Consider the following 16180-nt stretch of genomic DNA (forward strand, 5'->3'; position numbering starts at 1 on the left):
CAGCTTTAGTGGAAGAAGATACCAAAAAGCTTAAATAATATTATTCCATGATTTTTTCAATACTATATCTTTTCTATGTGAAACCAAAAGATCACCTAGGCTACCTTTGCAAGGATAAGTTGTTTATCTGATGCACATTGCCTAAAACAAAGTCCTGTGAATCTTGGTCATGTAATGGATAATAAACTGTCAGTAAATATGGATCACTTTGCTGTGGATGCTGCTGTAATCGGAACCCTGCATTCAGGGAAAATGCCAACATTTAAAAGAAAACCTCCCTTTTCAAAAGAAAGTTTTAAAGAAAGATCTTAAATTTAAAGTTTTAAAGAAAGATCTTAAATCTCTTTCTGCTTCAGCTCTGAAAGGAGGCAGTGTGAGAGACTGCTTGTCAGCAGTACTGTATTATCCTTCATCCCAATAAAAAAGCCAGACCTGTTTTGGGAACTGCACAAATTTCACAGAGAACACCACAGTGATACTGGTGCTGATGGTTTCTAACCAGTTACTGCTACTTGTTTTTGGATAGATGTCTGTCAGAACAGGCAGGGTATATGGGATCCCCACATGAGGGATTTGGGCCAGAACAGATGGCTCTTTTCCCACTAGGTTTTCCACAATTCTGCACTTTAAAGTTGCATCAAATAATTTTAGTCACTGGTGTGATTTTAGGGGGAAGTGTAGAAATTCTAAGGCCTGATTAAGAAAATGTCTTTTACTTGTGTCTTTTCTCCACACAGGAACATTTCCTCTGGAAAAAAAGCACATTCACAACCATGATTCAAACAAGAGAATGACACATTCTAGCAGTTCCTAAAAAACTAAAGTGATACAACTGGTTAGTCATATGACAGGCAAAAATTTATCAGTATTAAAACTAGCCATTAATTTTATTTTTTCCCTGATTTGCCAGAACAAAAAGATTAAAACCTCCTGCGTCTTTTTTCTGTTATGTCTATCTAAACCTCTGATGGTTTCTTTGCACCTTCATATGACAGAATCACAGACCAGTCTGGGATGGAAGAGGCCTTTAAGTCCATCTAGTCCAATGCCCCTGCAATAAGCACTGACATCTTCAGGTAGACCAGGTTTCTCTAGTCAGGTACACTAGACAAAGGCCAAAGGCCAGGCTGTAAGAAGGGCAGCATGAATTTTAAAATTGCAATTTATTTTGCAGAATATTCAATAAAGAGTCATTTAGCTAAGAAAGGAAAACACCTAAATGGCTCACTGGACAATATGGTATGGCAAATACCATCATCCCAGTTACCACCTATTTTTTGAGCTGCTGAAAAGTTTAGTCCAGCACTAAATCGCTTTAGTACTGAGCTTTAAAATGCTTTAGCAGCTCAGAAGCACTTTGGCAGCTCAAATGCTCTTCAGGAGGCACCCAGCATCCTAAATCGCTTTAAGTCTAAAGTATCCTAAAAAAAAGGCAAATGGAAACGTGTCCAGCAGCACATGTTCAGATATATTTGTCAAGAACAAAGGCCATGGTGGTGGTCGGGGATTTGACAGCCTTGTCTGCTGCCAGGAAGACTTGAACCTTGGCCAACCCAGAATTCAGTATTTATATTTACAGTTGTAAAGAACTTCTTGTTTTGAGGGAACATAAGTGGTACAGTCCAAGTACAGCTTCTACTTTCAGTATATATAGCATAGAAGGATCCAAGAACACTGAACAACTCGGTGTACAGTGAAACCTGAAAGTTTCTGCATGGAAAACACTACAACCCATGAGCACTGAAGGGCACAGCTGTGACTGGCAGGACCACCTGCTTGCCTGAGAAACAACCTGCATAACCTGCCCTAATTCTCATTGTTGAATGTCTTATTCTTCTGTTTGAAGCTGCTGCTTCAGTTGTTTGCATCAGCAAAGCTGCTGCTGTCTCCCTGCAGGATGACTCCCCGGGAGCACATGAGGAAGATGTCCATCCTGGGGGAACAGGGGACGCTGGAGGAAAAGCACCTGTATCGATTAGCAGGTGGCATGGCAGCAGGAGGTGAGCAGCAAGGAACCCAACTGCACACTTGGTTTTAAGATTGCTGATATCTGTACAACCTACAAGAAACAGCCAGCAGCAAGTCTCATGTCTTTAAAAGGTATTTTAAATTTATCGTAGGAGTAGCTGTGGAAACATTTCTCTTAAAGTAATTAAAAGTTAACAGAGAGGGTTCTTGCAATTCAGTATTTCATGAAGAGATGCTGAGCATCTGGAAGACAAGTCCAAGTCACACAAAAACTCAGAACAAAAGCCAGAGCTGGACATTATGATGTTCTGGCTCACCATTGCAGGCTCTTTTTCTAGAGCTGCTTTCTCACAACAATGCAGGTTCCACCTAGTATGATTTTCCTAAAAATGAAACTGTATTAGAAATGAAAACTCTAGCAGAGAGCTTAATAGCCATGGCTGTGTTCTTCTGTTTCATAGTGTTAGGTGAATTATTATTCATTGTAATTTGTCCTTTGGTACACTTGACTGAGCACATCCTGTTTATTTTTACCACCGTTTGAATGCATAAATCTACATTATTTAAACAAAGTAGCTAAGGTGGCAGTGGAAACACGTTTTTTGGTCACTGCTATTAAAAAAAAAAAAAAAAAAAAAAAAAGTTATTTGCTAGCACGGTACTTGAGGAAAAATAACAAAAAAAAAAAACCAACCAAATATTTTTTTCTGGTAAAATTATACTGCAGCCAGAATCACTTCCTAACTTACCCCACTGATACCAGAACTGTGTGTGCTTTGTGTCAGAACTGCGGCAGCGGCAGGAGATGCTGATGAGGAATCAGCTGATGGCAGTGAACCCGCAGCTGATGGGGCCGGGCCAGCAGAGGATGCAGGCGATCCCCGCCCAGTTTGAGCCGCGACTGGTCGACAGGTACCGAGCACCCTTTCTCTATTTCAGCACAGTTTATAATAACTCTGTGTGTGTTGTTCCTGTGATCATTCTTAACTAAACAACATCCTCCGCAAATCTGAATGTAGGTTTTTTTCCTCTCAGAGATCTGTTACCTTCAACTGAAATGATGGCCTCAGCTGATCCCAGACAAATCCACATAGCATCCCACCTGGGACCCACAGTCCCACAGCACCCCAACATGCCAAACCTGTTGTCCAACCGTGTCTACCCAGGCCCAGGTAACAAAGCACCCTCTGCATCCTGAAAAGTGGGAGAGTGTGAATCAGAAAGCCAACTGCACCTGCTAGTTTTCCATTGGTCTAGTGGTAGTGTCAAGAACTGATCATTTTATTTAGAAAGAAAAAATATCACTAAAAGGAAGCAGCCTGCCCACCAGAGATTCTAAACTGTGCCAGTCTAGGTGTAAACACACTCATTCTAGCTTTTGTAAATATACTGTTTTCAGACTCTTTTGCATGTTTTTGTTCCCTCCTTTTCTTTTTGTATTTTCCAAACATTTTCACACACAAACAAAAGGCTATAGCTAAAAAACTAGCCCAATCAGCAACACTTTTACACTACATTTTACTCTTGCTCTTATATGAGTATTGCCTGCTTTATATTGATCATATTTGCTAATGATAATATCACATGCCACTTAATCCATGTAGGGTAAATACAAGTCCTTTTTAATAAAGGCTCAAAATTACAGGGAACAGCTCCAAGGGGAATGCTGGACATCACAACTATGGCACCCATGTCATGCTGCACAAAAATTTACATATTACTGTATACAAAGTGAGCTTAAGATTCTTTATTTGAGAAAAGTGAATGAATTCTCAGTGCCACATCAATCTACAAAGCAAAATTTCTGACTTCAGCTTTTCCCCCCCTTAACATGGATCTGAAATAAGAGGTTCCATCAAGAGGAAATATAATTTAAAATTACATGGCCCCCAGGCTGAAAACAGTCTTAAAGGAGCAGGTTTGCTTTGCTCAACAGATGGCTATTATTTTCTGAGCAGTTATATGTACTTCAAAGACATAACTCACCAAACAAAACTACCCTGCTGTCTCCTCCCTTAATGGTCAGTGGCAGATATTCCTAACTACAGATCTGATCCTGAAAACTCCTAATGCTGGACTTCATGCTCCTTCTACATATTCCCACCAAAACAATGACTACAAATAAGATTTAACGTGAAATCCTATCAGCTTCCTGGTGAAGGTCACAGCTGAAGATTTGCAAAGCTTTTTAAAGTGTTTCTGCATTGCTTTGGGTTTTGTGCATTTGCATGAGGAAACAAGTAAATTTGAATTTTTTTTTTCCTCTTCCCTTTCAGGATACAGCTTTCTACAACCAGAATCCATGGAGGCTGTGGCTAGAAGACAAGAACTGGTTCAAAAGCAAAATATTGCCAGGTAATTGATAGCAAGCTTTGCTTGAGATGCATGCCAGGATTAGGGCAGCAAAGCAATCGAGATTTTTTTCCAAGTCACCCAGAGAAGCAGAGGGCTCTTGAGTATCAATTAAGGCCTGAAGCTACTGACTTTCTGCTTGCCCTATTCTGCTTTTATTCTTATAATTATGTAACAAAAACAAACAAACCCCTTAGCTTAGTTAAGGAAAAAAACAAGCCACAACCCTTGAACTGTGGATCCAAACACCCTCAAGTTACAAAAGTTCAGAAACAAACTGAAACTTTACAGCTGTATGATATTACACACAACACTTTAGGCCTCTGCAGCTGGGCCCTTGGGATGATCAGCTGTGTCTCCACCCTGCCAGGGTGGGCAGCTTTCCTAGTTTGACCAAATAGTTGGAATATCAGAGTGACTGTAGAAAGTCCAGTTATTTGTATCAGTTTCACTGTAGTCAGCTCTGTCTGCTGGTCCTGACAGGAGCAGACTATCTCAACTGGAGGAGTAGGCAGGAATGTCATGCTTTTTGCTGTTTAACTTCACTTCAAGAGCTTGGTGGGAGTAATGACAATTGGGCAAAACGTACAAGGACACGGTACACAGACAAAACATTTCCTTTGTATCTCTGAAAGCAGAAAATCAATAATTTGGAGGTTGTTTCAAAGATGAAAAGAAGGCAGGGAAAAAGCCCTGAACGGTATGATCAAATAATTCTCCTCAAAACAAAAGTCTGTATAGATAGCTTTTGCCCAAACCATTTTCCTGACAATTTTACACTCCCCTGAAAGTCAGACTCTCTCTGACTTGTTATCCTCACTGCTGTGTTAAGAAAGCGATCTTGGTGCACTTTAAAGTGCTTTACTTCACAGGCTCATTTTGAAAGATACAGAAATCCCACTGAAAGCTCCTCAAAGCTCCTCTAGAAGCTCTAGGTTTCTGTTTGATCACAGGCCTAGCTCCAGAGAAGGCTGATGCCTACAAAGGTTGGTACAGCAGAGACAAATACACCTACATGTATTCTCTGGATCCCCCTGGTAAGCCCTCCCTCCCATTCTGACAGGGCAGGAAGCTGGCACAAACTCTGGAGCATTTATCCACAGAAGGAGATCAGCTGAACACTTCGCACCAGAATCTCACCTTTCACACTCTCAGAGCCATGCCCAGGTGCCAGGCACTATGGAGGGCTTCTCAAGAGTCTTAGCTTTAGCTTACTCTGAATGGATGCACAGGTTCCATAGATAAAATCATTCTCGTTCTTTATTATTTACAGTATCACTGGAATTTTGCAGTTTTCAGTACAAATTTCTGACTGATCATGTAAATCACTTATTTTCTTTAGTTTTCAACCCTTATGACACTGGAGACAATTTTCCAAATCCCAAGTGCATATAATCACTCTGCCTAGAATGGCAAAGTGATTATAATATATAATGGCAGAACACACAAATAACACTTTTTTTGTCTGAAGTATTTTCTAGAGCCATTAAATGGAAGACACATCTTTCCCTTTCTTTTAGCTTACTCCATGTATCTGATAGCACATTAAATACAGCCAGGTTTGCCATTCTATCTGCAGTTTGTGCCCTCTAACACACAGCAACGAAAGGGAGAGACAAAACAAGCAGTGCTCTTGCCTATTCCTTTATGTGAGTTTTAATTTGCTGCTGAGAAAACAAAAAAAAAGGTGATGAAGCAACTGAGCTGTCCTAACTGCTCGTGCTCTGTGTGTCTCTTAGAATGGAAATGGAGATGAGTGCTATATTTCAGCAAAAGGAAATGGAGAAAGCCCAGCGGAAAGGACTCCTGGGCCTGGAAGCTCCTTTCCTCTACCACGGGATGCCAGCGAGCCCCATTGCTTTCCGCGGCAGGCACAGACTACCTGAAGGGCATCTTCCCAACGACCTGTATGTTCATCGGACCACCCTGGATGAAATCCATGGCAACACCATGCTGATGGCAACCAGCCCGTACCCGCCGGTCACCACCCTGCAAAGGGAGAGGGGGCGCCGCCCGGGGAGAAGAGCAGGAAATCACAAAACTGCCGAGGGCAGCGCCAACGGCACCAAGACTCAGGCAGATGACAAACCCACGGACTCTGCCTCAGCTGCGGTGGATGATGAGAAAGAAGACAAGAAAGAAGTCGAGGTGGAGACACCGAACAAACATGAGCAGAGCAAAAACCAGACGGAGCCATCTGCAGTTGCCAAAAACTGCAAAGAGTTTGAACAAGGCTTGAGAAAAAATTGTGCTGCTCATGAAATTCCCACAGAAACCACCACCTGCAGCAATGCAAATGAAAAGGAAGCCAATAGTTCCTGTGCTGCTTTTGATGACAAATACCTGTACCCTTCTGCAATCCCATTCTCAGCATTACCATATGGATTTCCAGTGCCCAACAACCCATTGCTACCTTCAGGTTTGTCAGATCTCCAGATTACATTTAGAGTGGCATGTTGATATAATCTGTTTTATTGATTTGGTCTCTCTTCCCTCTGTTTTAAGTGAATTTCTGGTATGGTAGAGTCATTGCAACTAAAAGTAGAATTCTAATGCTGCAAACAGCAATAACTGTATTTGATTCCTGTTTTAAAAAGGAATTTAAATTAAAATAAGCAAAATTGCTGAATGAAATTGTGAGTTAGCCTCTCCCTTTGGCCCACAACTTTTCCATATGTCCTAACTCACAGAAGGCACTATGGTCTAGCAAAGGCTTGAATCTGTTCTACTGAAATATTAGTCAAATCAAATTAACAGTAAAGTCTAAAGAAGAAAAAGCATTAGATAATGTACTCATTAGAGGAAATCCTGCAGCATGATTTGTAGTGACTGGTAGGTACAGCGCCAGCAGTAAACAAAAGAAACCACCCAAAAAAAACCCTTCACAACCAGGTTCTGCACATTACTTGGTGATTTTGTGTCTAGGATGCCTCTCTCTGCCTGTGATTACAGCCTACTGTTAATACATTAGGTTCTGAAAAGGTGTAAAAATTCTCATTATAACAATCATTTCCTCCTGATTGGCCAGCAAAATTCTACCAACATAAATTCTGTGTTTCCTCCTCAAAGGAGCACATGGCCTGATCCTGAATGGAGAGGACATTTCTTCCATCGAAGATATTCGCAAGTGGACAGTTGATGATGTGCACAACTTCATCGTCAGCCTTCCAGGCTGCTCAGATTATGCCCAGGTGATTATAAATATTCATCACATTTTCAGGTCTTGAGGACAATCTAGATCTAAATGTCAGCACACAAGTGTAAATGTGGGAGGGTAGTTAATTGTCCCAAAGTTACAAATATAATAGTAGTTTTCATTGTGCAGTTAGGAGATAAATACGAAGATAAAACAGTAAAATCATTATTTCTTCTTTCTATTGTCTATGCCTCAGGGTTAAGCATGAAAAATAACCATCAAAGTCTATTTCAGCCCACTATGATGTGTTTCATCATTTCACCAGATATTTAAAGACCATGCTATTGATGGAGAAACCCTTCCACTGCTAACAGAGGAACATCTCCTGGATACAATGGGACTAAAACTGGGGCCAGCATTAAAAATCCGCTCTCAGGTATGATCATTAAATGTATGCCAAGATGGTGAGTCACAGAGACATGAAAGAGCCAGAAGCTGACAGAAGGGAATTTTTCCAAACTAAAGCACTTATTTTTCACTGGTGGGGTAACTGCCATAATATTGGGAGAAAAGAAATTACTCCAGCAAAGTTTGCTTTTGCTTCTCTTTATGTTACCCCAGCACACAGGGAGACACTAAGGAATGTGACCATACATTTTTCAGGGATAGGCTGTCCCTCTCTGCAGTTTTCTGCCCTTAATTTCATCCACTAATATCAACTCTCTGTGTGTTTCTGTTGTTGTCTGGTTCTTTTCCTTTTCTTTAACCCCATGTACTCTCTCACTCTTCTCTCATTCCAAGCACCTTCCCCATTCCTGGAGGGCAGTTTGCCTCCCCTCTGCCCCATGGGTGCTGCAGCACCTCGGGAGCAGAAGGATCCTGCTGCTAGGACCAACAGTCCCAAGTTGAGTATTGACAAGCTCCTTCCACAACCTGGGCCTAGAAAAATATGAGAAAGTGAAAATGGAAAAGATTTTTTTCACAAGAATCTGATAACCCTTTGAGATGTCTGGGATGTCCCTGGCATTGCTGCACCAGAGTCAGGCTTGACCTTTAATGGCTTTAACAGCAAGAAGTAATTGCAGCAATTGTGCTTTTGTCTTTAAAGGTGTCCCGACGTCTGGGCAACGTGTTCTACATGATGAATGTCCCTCTGTCCGTGCCCCTGCCTCCTGCTCCAGGGAAACCCTCAGAGCAGCCCTCTGACATGGCCTCCCCTCTGCACTGCAACAGCAGTGGTGACATGCTGGACAGTCCCTGCTCCCAGGACCCAGAAACCTCCCAAGCAGTGGAACAGATTGTTTCAGAAAGCAGGGAAAATCCATGTGACACAGCTGGACCCCAGGCTGACTTCCAGATGATTGCTTTCCAGAAAAGTTGAGCTAAGTCCAGGACATAACGTGTTTTTAATAATACAGGAACCTCTAGTTATAAAGTGTTTGAGAAGCTACAGCCTGAAACCTCTGTAAGGCTGAGGCTGAAGGAAATAAGCTGCCAATGCAGCATGAGGAAATGTTGTATCTGAAAGGCATTCAAAAATGCAGCTACATGTTAGTGCAATTACTTTCAAGTGCAATTCATTGAAAAGAATACCAGTAGAGTTAACAGGTAAATTGAATTTTCATTGAAGTCCAAGGTCATCACTTAAAGCTGTCAGAGACTCAGAGTGCATTGTATGTCCTACAGTGTGTTCCAGTGGACTGCTGAGAAACTACATGAAAAGTCATAGCTTCCAAACATAGCTGACTTCTGCTTCTGTTCAACAAAATTTATGCAGAACATTCATATGGAATTCATTGGGAGAGTATGGAATTACCTGCAGAATATAGAGAACTATACCCCAGACTCAGCAACTTGAGTTAATCCATTGCTACTAAGCATAACTAAGCCTTTCTAAGTGCCTGGGAAGGGTATACAGCTTACAAAGATACACAGATTGAACATGAAAATACCATGTGTGACAGCAATTTTAATTATTCCAAAGCATTCTTATCACCAGGGCTGGAATTTGTTTTGCATGACTGCAAGCTGAGATGAGTCATCAGACTCTGCCATGAAGGCCAGTCACTGGGACAGTGACATTCCCTGCAGGCAGCAGGCTCAAAGCCACCTGATTCCTGCCAACCTCTGGCAGAACATCCCTCCCCTTGGCTCACCTGGGCAAGCCATGGAATGCCCTTCCCTCATCAGAATGTTCAGTTTTCTTCACTTTGGAAAAGACCATCAATTTAGCCTGACAGCCCCCTTTTATCTGGAAAAATATGGTTTCCCCTCACTTCTGCTACTGATGAGTCATTATCTCACAGCAAAGAACAAGAAATAGAGCTTTTAGCTAAGGACAAATCCCCAGCATTTATTGTGATTCCTGTGTGACTTATTCTTGTTCCCTTTTGAGGGGTTTGGCCATACACTGGTTTTCCACGTAGACTTTGGAAGTCAGTATACTTCCACTCTCCTCCTTGCAAGAACTCTTCTTTACTCCAAAGGACACACAAATACCTTTGACATAACCAGGTTCTGTAAATGGAGAGTTGATAGACTTTGGACCTAATGTATGTTGCTACTTTAAATTCTCTCTCTTTAGTTTAGTTTGTGTGGGCTCAAGTACTTAAACCCCAAGATTTATGAAGCTGTTTAGATGGTGAGTGGCTAAACACAGAAGGAGGGGAAGCATTTCCATATTCTATTATTTTACTTTAGCCAGAAATACATTGTTTTATGTCTTTGTTATATTTTTGCACTAGATAATGTGTGATTAGATGTTTGCAACAGCAACTTCAGATGTCCATCTTACCATACTGTCCAACTTTGCAACCTCTGGAAAAATTGCAAATATCTATATCCTTTTTAGCATGTGAAACAATTTCTTTTTCTTTTTCTTTTTTTTTTTTTTTTTTACAATTGACGATCATGTTGACAGTGTCACTTACCTAATTAAACACAGTTAACGATTTGGCTCTCAAATGGCATCCTGCCTTCTCTCTGTGTGAAATATTCGACTCAATCCTCATGAGACCTTCTCCACCCTGGAAGAGCAATCTCTGACACTGTTCCAGGGAGGCAGGCCACGAGATGTCGCTGCAAAGCCACTCGAGGTCACCTGCTGCCCCTCCAAACAGAAATGCAGCACACCTGAAGTGCCGGGGGCATGTTAAGGGCAACGATATGAAGAAACTGAATTTGCTTTTGTAAAGTAACAGCAGAAAATCTTTAATTGAAGTCCCACATGCCAGGGAAAAAGGATTGAAATGTGGTTCTGAAGTGTGTGATTAATTTTGTAAATGGCTCAGACATGAAAAATGCCAAAAGCTGAGAAAGTTGGGATGCAAACTCTACCATCTTGTATTACTTCTGCAATTAAAAAAACCCCACCAAACATACTGGTGCATAACGATCCTTTGCACATACTGGGATCTTCTTCCAAAAATGACAAAAGGAATTACTTCACAGCTTCCTGTACTGAGGGGAGATGTGCTGGAGCAGCCAAAATGCAATAAGGCCTGGACTGCAAACAGCTGTGGAGTACAATAGGAAGGAAAGGGATTTACCTAAACAGACATAATAGATTCTATTTCCAGTGGAGGAAATACCACTAGTAATGAATGTTTCCTCTCGTACAAACACTTCAGAGAAAATTAACATAAGCGGTAAAATTTAAAAATACACAGAATCAGTAGACAGACCAATATTTCCAGACTTACATGTGTTTTCAGGAATTGTGTTTACATGTAAACACTTATTCCTTCCTGATTCTCATGTTCTTTTTTGACATTTATTGTTTATTCCAGCTGCAAAGGGGCTCAGGTAGCAATCACAAGTACCTAAGAAAGCTGGCAGAACTCTGCTTCCTAATGACTTTCTGGTGCCTGTGCTGCCACTGCATTCATTTTTTCTGCTATGCAACTAAAATCACAATGGGATGCAGACGATGTGTTTTAATATCAGTTGCATCATTAGAAGAGTTTCACTTAACATCTATTGCTGTATTCGTCCCTATCAGTGATGCAGTTAATGAACAAGATAATGTTTTCTATGAGGTGTTGTGGAAGTTCCTGATTTTGTCTGTATCTACACTAAATGTGTGGGTTCCTAGGGACAGAACCTTTTTTTTTTTTTAAATAGAGACAAAGTGATCTTGAACCATAAATAACAGATTTAGGAAAATCCCGAAGAGAAAGAAATGGCTTGTCCTTCCTACAACAACCTGGGTCTCTGACCTCATGTAGGCTGCAGATGATGATGATGATGTGGAATATATACTCACATGGACCTAAACAGATAATTCTCTGATCAATTCCCTGGGTGAAAAATCTCTAAAAAATGCTATGAACATGCAAAAGTCATGCAGAATTCCCACCTGGTCCAAGTCAGGCAGTCACTCCAACCCAGCACACAAACACAAGAACAGGCAGGTAGGTCCACAAGGTGATGGTATTTCAAACTGACCCATACCCATGCCACCAGCTACTTTATAAAACTTTATATTCTAAGACATTATACAATTGTGAATCTGCCACAAAACAGTTTTCAGAATGTTAAATTACCCTTTGAATATGAAACAGAAAAAATAACCCACTCTGGTTTTTTAAATCACCTCTAGTTTTTAAAATCTCTAGGAATTTCTCATATGTTCAGCTTTCCAAATACCCTCATGCAATGTCGATTGGTTGCGCAGGGTTTTGAGTCACCTTCGACATCAGGAACTTTATAGAAAAGCATCCAAAACCAGATATAGCTCTTGTTTTGGTACTTTGCCATGGTGATGTTCTACCTAATCCCTTTATTATTCACTGGAAAATAACAAGTCTACTTTATGAGGCTGTGTGTTCATAGAATTACAGAATAGTTTGGGTTGGGAGGGATCTTAAAGATCATCCAGTTCCAAACCCATGTGTTCATCAGGGTTCTGCTCCCTCTGATGGTTGGTTTTGATTAGCTCTTCATGCTATATTAAATAGCTGTAGCTTTATTGCTATGGCAATTTCAGTGTAATAATACATGCTATATTGAGAGAAAAACTCACCTCTCCTTTTTTATATGTTTAGGCTTTGGAGATTTTTTGCATTTGCCAGGCTCCTTTCTTTCTTTAGGAAGGCTTTGCTCCTCCTATCACCTGCACTGAGGCCACAAGAATTACTCTGCTGACTTGGCCCTTATGCAGTCCTTTCCTTTGTCCCATTGCCAAGTTTACCCAAGTCTGGCTTTTTCCAGACAGATAGTAGTTCTGCTACTATCCCCATGTTCTTCTCGAATGACCAATTTCCCTGTTGACGAGGATGCAAAGTCAACAGCCCACAGAGAAGAACCCATATTGCTTATGTTTTATAGAGAATGATGTAGTATTTTTCCCTATAGTACAGCAAAGACATGGACAGGCATTTTGCTTTATCAAAATTTAAAACCACGTGTAGCATCTGCGCAAATTACTGACATAAAAATCAATCAACCAAAAGGGCAAAACAGAAAAAGCACAGCTGACCATGGGAAAAAAAGAAAGCATCAAACCAACCTGGTTCTTTGCTGCAGCCTTGGCTAATCAGCCAATCTTTGCTGATTACCTTTCAGTTCCAGGGTTCCAACAGCTCTGCTATAGGAGCACTGTGCAGCTGGAGTTTGTGGGACTCCAACAGTGCCTGAACACTCTGCACTGGAAGATGGTCTATAAAGCACTCACTGCCATCTGGTTCAACCTGTTAAATGGATGGATGTAAATTTAAGACTTGAATCCTTGTATAAAAAATATTTTTAACTTAAACCCTTGTAGTCATAACAACAAATTTATGATTTTATAAAACAATAACAGGTAGCTTTTCCTAAGGCTATATCCCTTAATATTATAATTCTTATCCTCCCCTCCTGCCACTGGCAAAGACAGAGAAATAAGCAAGCCTTTTTTATACAGACTCTTTTCCAAAACCTCAGCTGGTTCTTCCAAAAAATGTATTGATGTATTTTTCATTTGTGTGTCCATGTACATCCTCACTGACTCTGATTGACAGAGGTCTTTAGAAAGAGATGATGTGCCACTCCACATCAGGAGAGACATATCCTTACTAGGGCTCACCAGTTATTGCTTAAATGAAAATATACTCTTATAATGAACAAAGCTGGTATTAGAAATAGAAGCAATTAATTACAGAAGAACCAGAGAAATTAATTTTTAGTTCAATTAGGATTTTTGTCAGTTATATGTACCAAATAATTCTGGTTTGTATAGAAATTAAAAGAACTTGCAAAAGTGGAAGTATTTAAGAACTTTCTCAGTGAAAGATAATTATGGAGATTTGTCTAATAAACCTTTGTTGTTCTGCTAAATTAAAAGCTAAGTGGCTAACTTAATATTTATAAGCCCCTGAGATGGAAGTGACTCAGGGTATGTCTACATTGGAATATGTTTCTGAGTTGTGACTCATGAATTTGTGGGTGGATTTTATTTGAACCTGCCTTGACAGTATGTGATGCTGTACAGCACAAGGCCCATATTCTTTATATTCTGAGCCCATTCAGTGTTGAAGCTGACTGGATGAAAAGGGAGGTCACTTCAGAGCCTTCAGCATGCTACCAACTGCAGATAATCTAGGAAATGGCTCCTAACAGACTGCTGTGGAACTGTCTGTCCTCTTTGACTGACTGACTGATTTCCTTCCTTCCTTCCTTCCTTCCTTCCTTCCTTCCTTCCTTCCTTCCTTCCTTCCTTCCTTCCTTCCTTCCTTCCTTCCTCCCTCCCTCCCTCCCTCCCTCCCTCCCATTGTGATTTGTGTTGTCTCCTCCCTTCCTCTAAAGCTAGAAGGATTATTTGTGAGTCCAGTGGAGAAGTTTCTTGTGAGTTAATGGTTTGTTCAGGACTGACACTTGCTCTGACATCATGTCTCCTCAGCTTCGATTTTGCAGAAGGCTGTGTGACTCCCCAGGTAATTGGTGACATGCTTACCAGTCATTCCATTGCCAGTATGTGGTCTTGTCCTTCTGGTGTGTCTGTAGCTGTGGTAACTCCACATCATTTTATGGATCCAGGATGATTGAACCCAAAACAATCAGATATAGCATAAAGGCCAATAAATTGACAGGAATAAGTGGATATAAGGGTATAAGAAAATATGTACCAGAAAGAGCAAAACACCACCTAATTTAGTGTCCTGCCCTGCAGGCCAAGAGAAGATACCTAAAGCAGAGCATCGGAACAAAGCAATAATAAATTCAGGATAATTCCTTTATTTTCAGGGTCCTATCTGACAGACAAACAGAAGTGATGTCTACATTTAATAGTAGCTGCATTTTTGTTCCATCAATGTATCCAGCTGTTTTTTGAGCTAAGTTTCCAGCACCCATGCTGCTAAATTAGATCACACAGTAAATGTGTGTAAAGAAGAGGGAAAAGAAGCTAATGAAATGCTGTTAGTTTGGCTTCAGTTGAAAGAGGAAACCACTCCACTTGTATGCAACATCCTTCTCAACAGTAATTCTGAATCTACTCTAATCACAATGGCAGTTGGCCCTTTAGGGGCTGTGACTTCACTGCCTGCTTCTGAAATGCTTCTTTTTGCAGCCTGCCCCACAACTGACAGACACTAACCTTAAACACAAGCTGTTTGAACCTTCATTTCCACTCCATGGCTTTCTTGGAATTCAGCCACTTGCTTCTCTCCTGTTCTGCTATACTGATGACTGCAAATAAACTTGTTCCATTGGTGGCTCAGTCATGATCTGCTCTGTGCTCCAGAGTGGTAGGAATTCACCATCCAGTGCCTTACACATTCTCTTGCCCATTTTCCATCCCTCAGACCTTTGTTAGAGATCTGCTTGAAGTGATGGGGTTTGCTCCCTGTTCTGCTCCATACCCAGCTGTCCTGAGAAGAGCTCCTGCAACTCAGTGTTTCTCAAAAGTGAATTAAAATTTCTGTAGAGGGAAAAAAAAAAAAAAAAAGAAAGAGATTAACCAGATATCCAAGGTGCTTTTCTGGCAGCAAACAGCTTGTTGTACTGCAGATAACATACCATGCCAAAAAAAAACCCCTGCAAAATGAAGAGCTAAGCATTAAAGGTAGGTTTGTGAATCAGCAATAGATTCAAAGAGACAGAGAGCATAGGGGAGTAAGACCTAAGACCTTAAAAGTGCCCAAAAGTAGAAAAACGAGGAATGATGACCCATCAAGAGGTGATTGGACCCTTTAGGAGGACGACAGAGTGCATCTCCCTTGGAGCAGGGAGAGTTTCACAGATGAAGCTCAGCTTGTGCCCGTGCAGGGAGAGCAGAGAGGTCAGAACTATGCTGTGCCAAACTCCTTACTGCAGGCATCATGTATTATTAGCAATCTGCAAGTTACAGATGGCTGAAACTTCTGCAAGAAAGCCTCCATGTCAGATGTGCTTTTATGTTACTGTAAGTCAAGCACATGAAATAACTGTTAAAATTATTGCCAACTTAAAACATGTATTTTTTAATAAATGCAGTCTGCCTGCTTTTTACGAGGCATTGTTTTATTGTAACCATAAAAACTTCAATTCTCTCTACCTAGAAGTTCATCTTTTGAATTACACTTTTCTAGTTCGCTCACTCTGCAGTCAGTCAGCTTAATTTGTAACTTGTATAGATTTTCTGCCCAGCAACAGCAAAAGGAAAACATTCAACAGAAAAAGATGTCATACCAGAAAGAGCACAAAACCTGGCAGTGAAACTCAGGGGCAAATACACTGCTGGAAGCATTTTTAGGTTCTTAATTGCCC

At 40.8% G+C, this 16180-nt stretch overlaps 1 protein-coding gene across 1 annotated transcript; it reads left to right on the top strand.

Annotated features, from left to right (window-relative positions):
- The first annotated feature begins 1879 nt into the window (after window positions 1-1879).
- On the top strand, window positions 1880-10335 carry SAMD7 (sterile alpha motif domain containing 7). The gene is made up of 8 exons (XM_085068995.1): window positions 1880-2000; window positions 2754-2880; window positions 3004-3140; window positions 4245-4323; window positions 6060-6739; window positions 7390-7511; window positions 7782-7892; window positions 8565-10335. The coding sequence occupies exons 1-8, from the start codon at window positions 1898-1900 to the stop codon at window positions 8835-8837; spliced, it is 1632 nt and encodes a 543-aa protein (XP_084925121.1). The 5' UTR covers window positions 1880-1897; the 3' UTR covers window positions 8838-10335.
- Window positions 10336-16180: the final 5845 nt, after the last annotated feature.

The sequence above is a fragment of the Lichenostomus cassidix genome, chromosome 9 (assembly GCF_008360975.1).
Source record: "Lichenostomus cassidix isolate B80296 chromosome 9, HeHo_3.0, whole genome shotgun sequence".
Classification (NCBI taxonomy): domain Eukaryota; kingdom Metazoa; phylum Chordata; class Aves; order Passeriformes; family Meliphagidae; genus Lichenostomus; species Lichenostomus cassidix.

Bases quoted from the DNA above. Each gene is read 5' to 3' on its own strand.
- SAMD7 (XM_085068995.1), top strand. From the start codon at position 1,898: ATGACTCCCCGGGAGCACATGAGGAAGATGTCCATCCTGGGGGAACAG. The intron at 2,001-2,753 runs GTGAGCAGCAAG...GCTTTGTGTCAG, and splicing joins AGGTGGCATGGCAGCAGGAG to AACTGCGGCAGCGGCAGGAG. The intron at 3,141-4,244 runs GTAACAAAGCAC...CTTCCCTTTCAG, and splicing joins CCGTGTCTACCCAGGCCCAG to GATACAGCTTTCTACAACCA.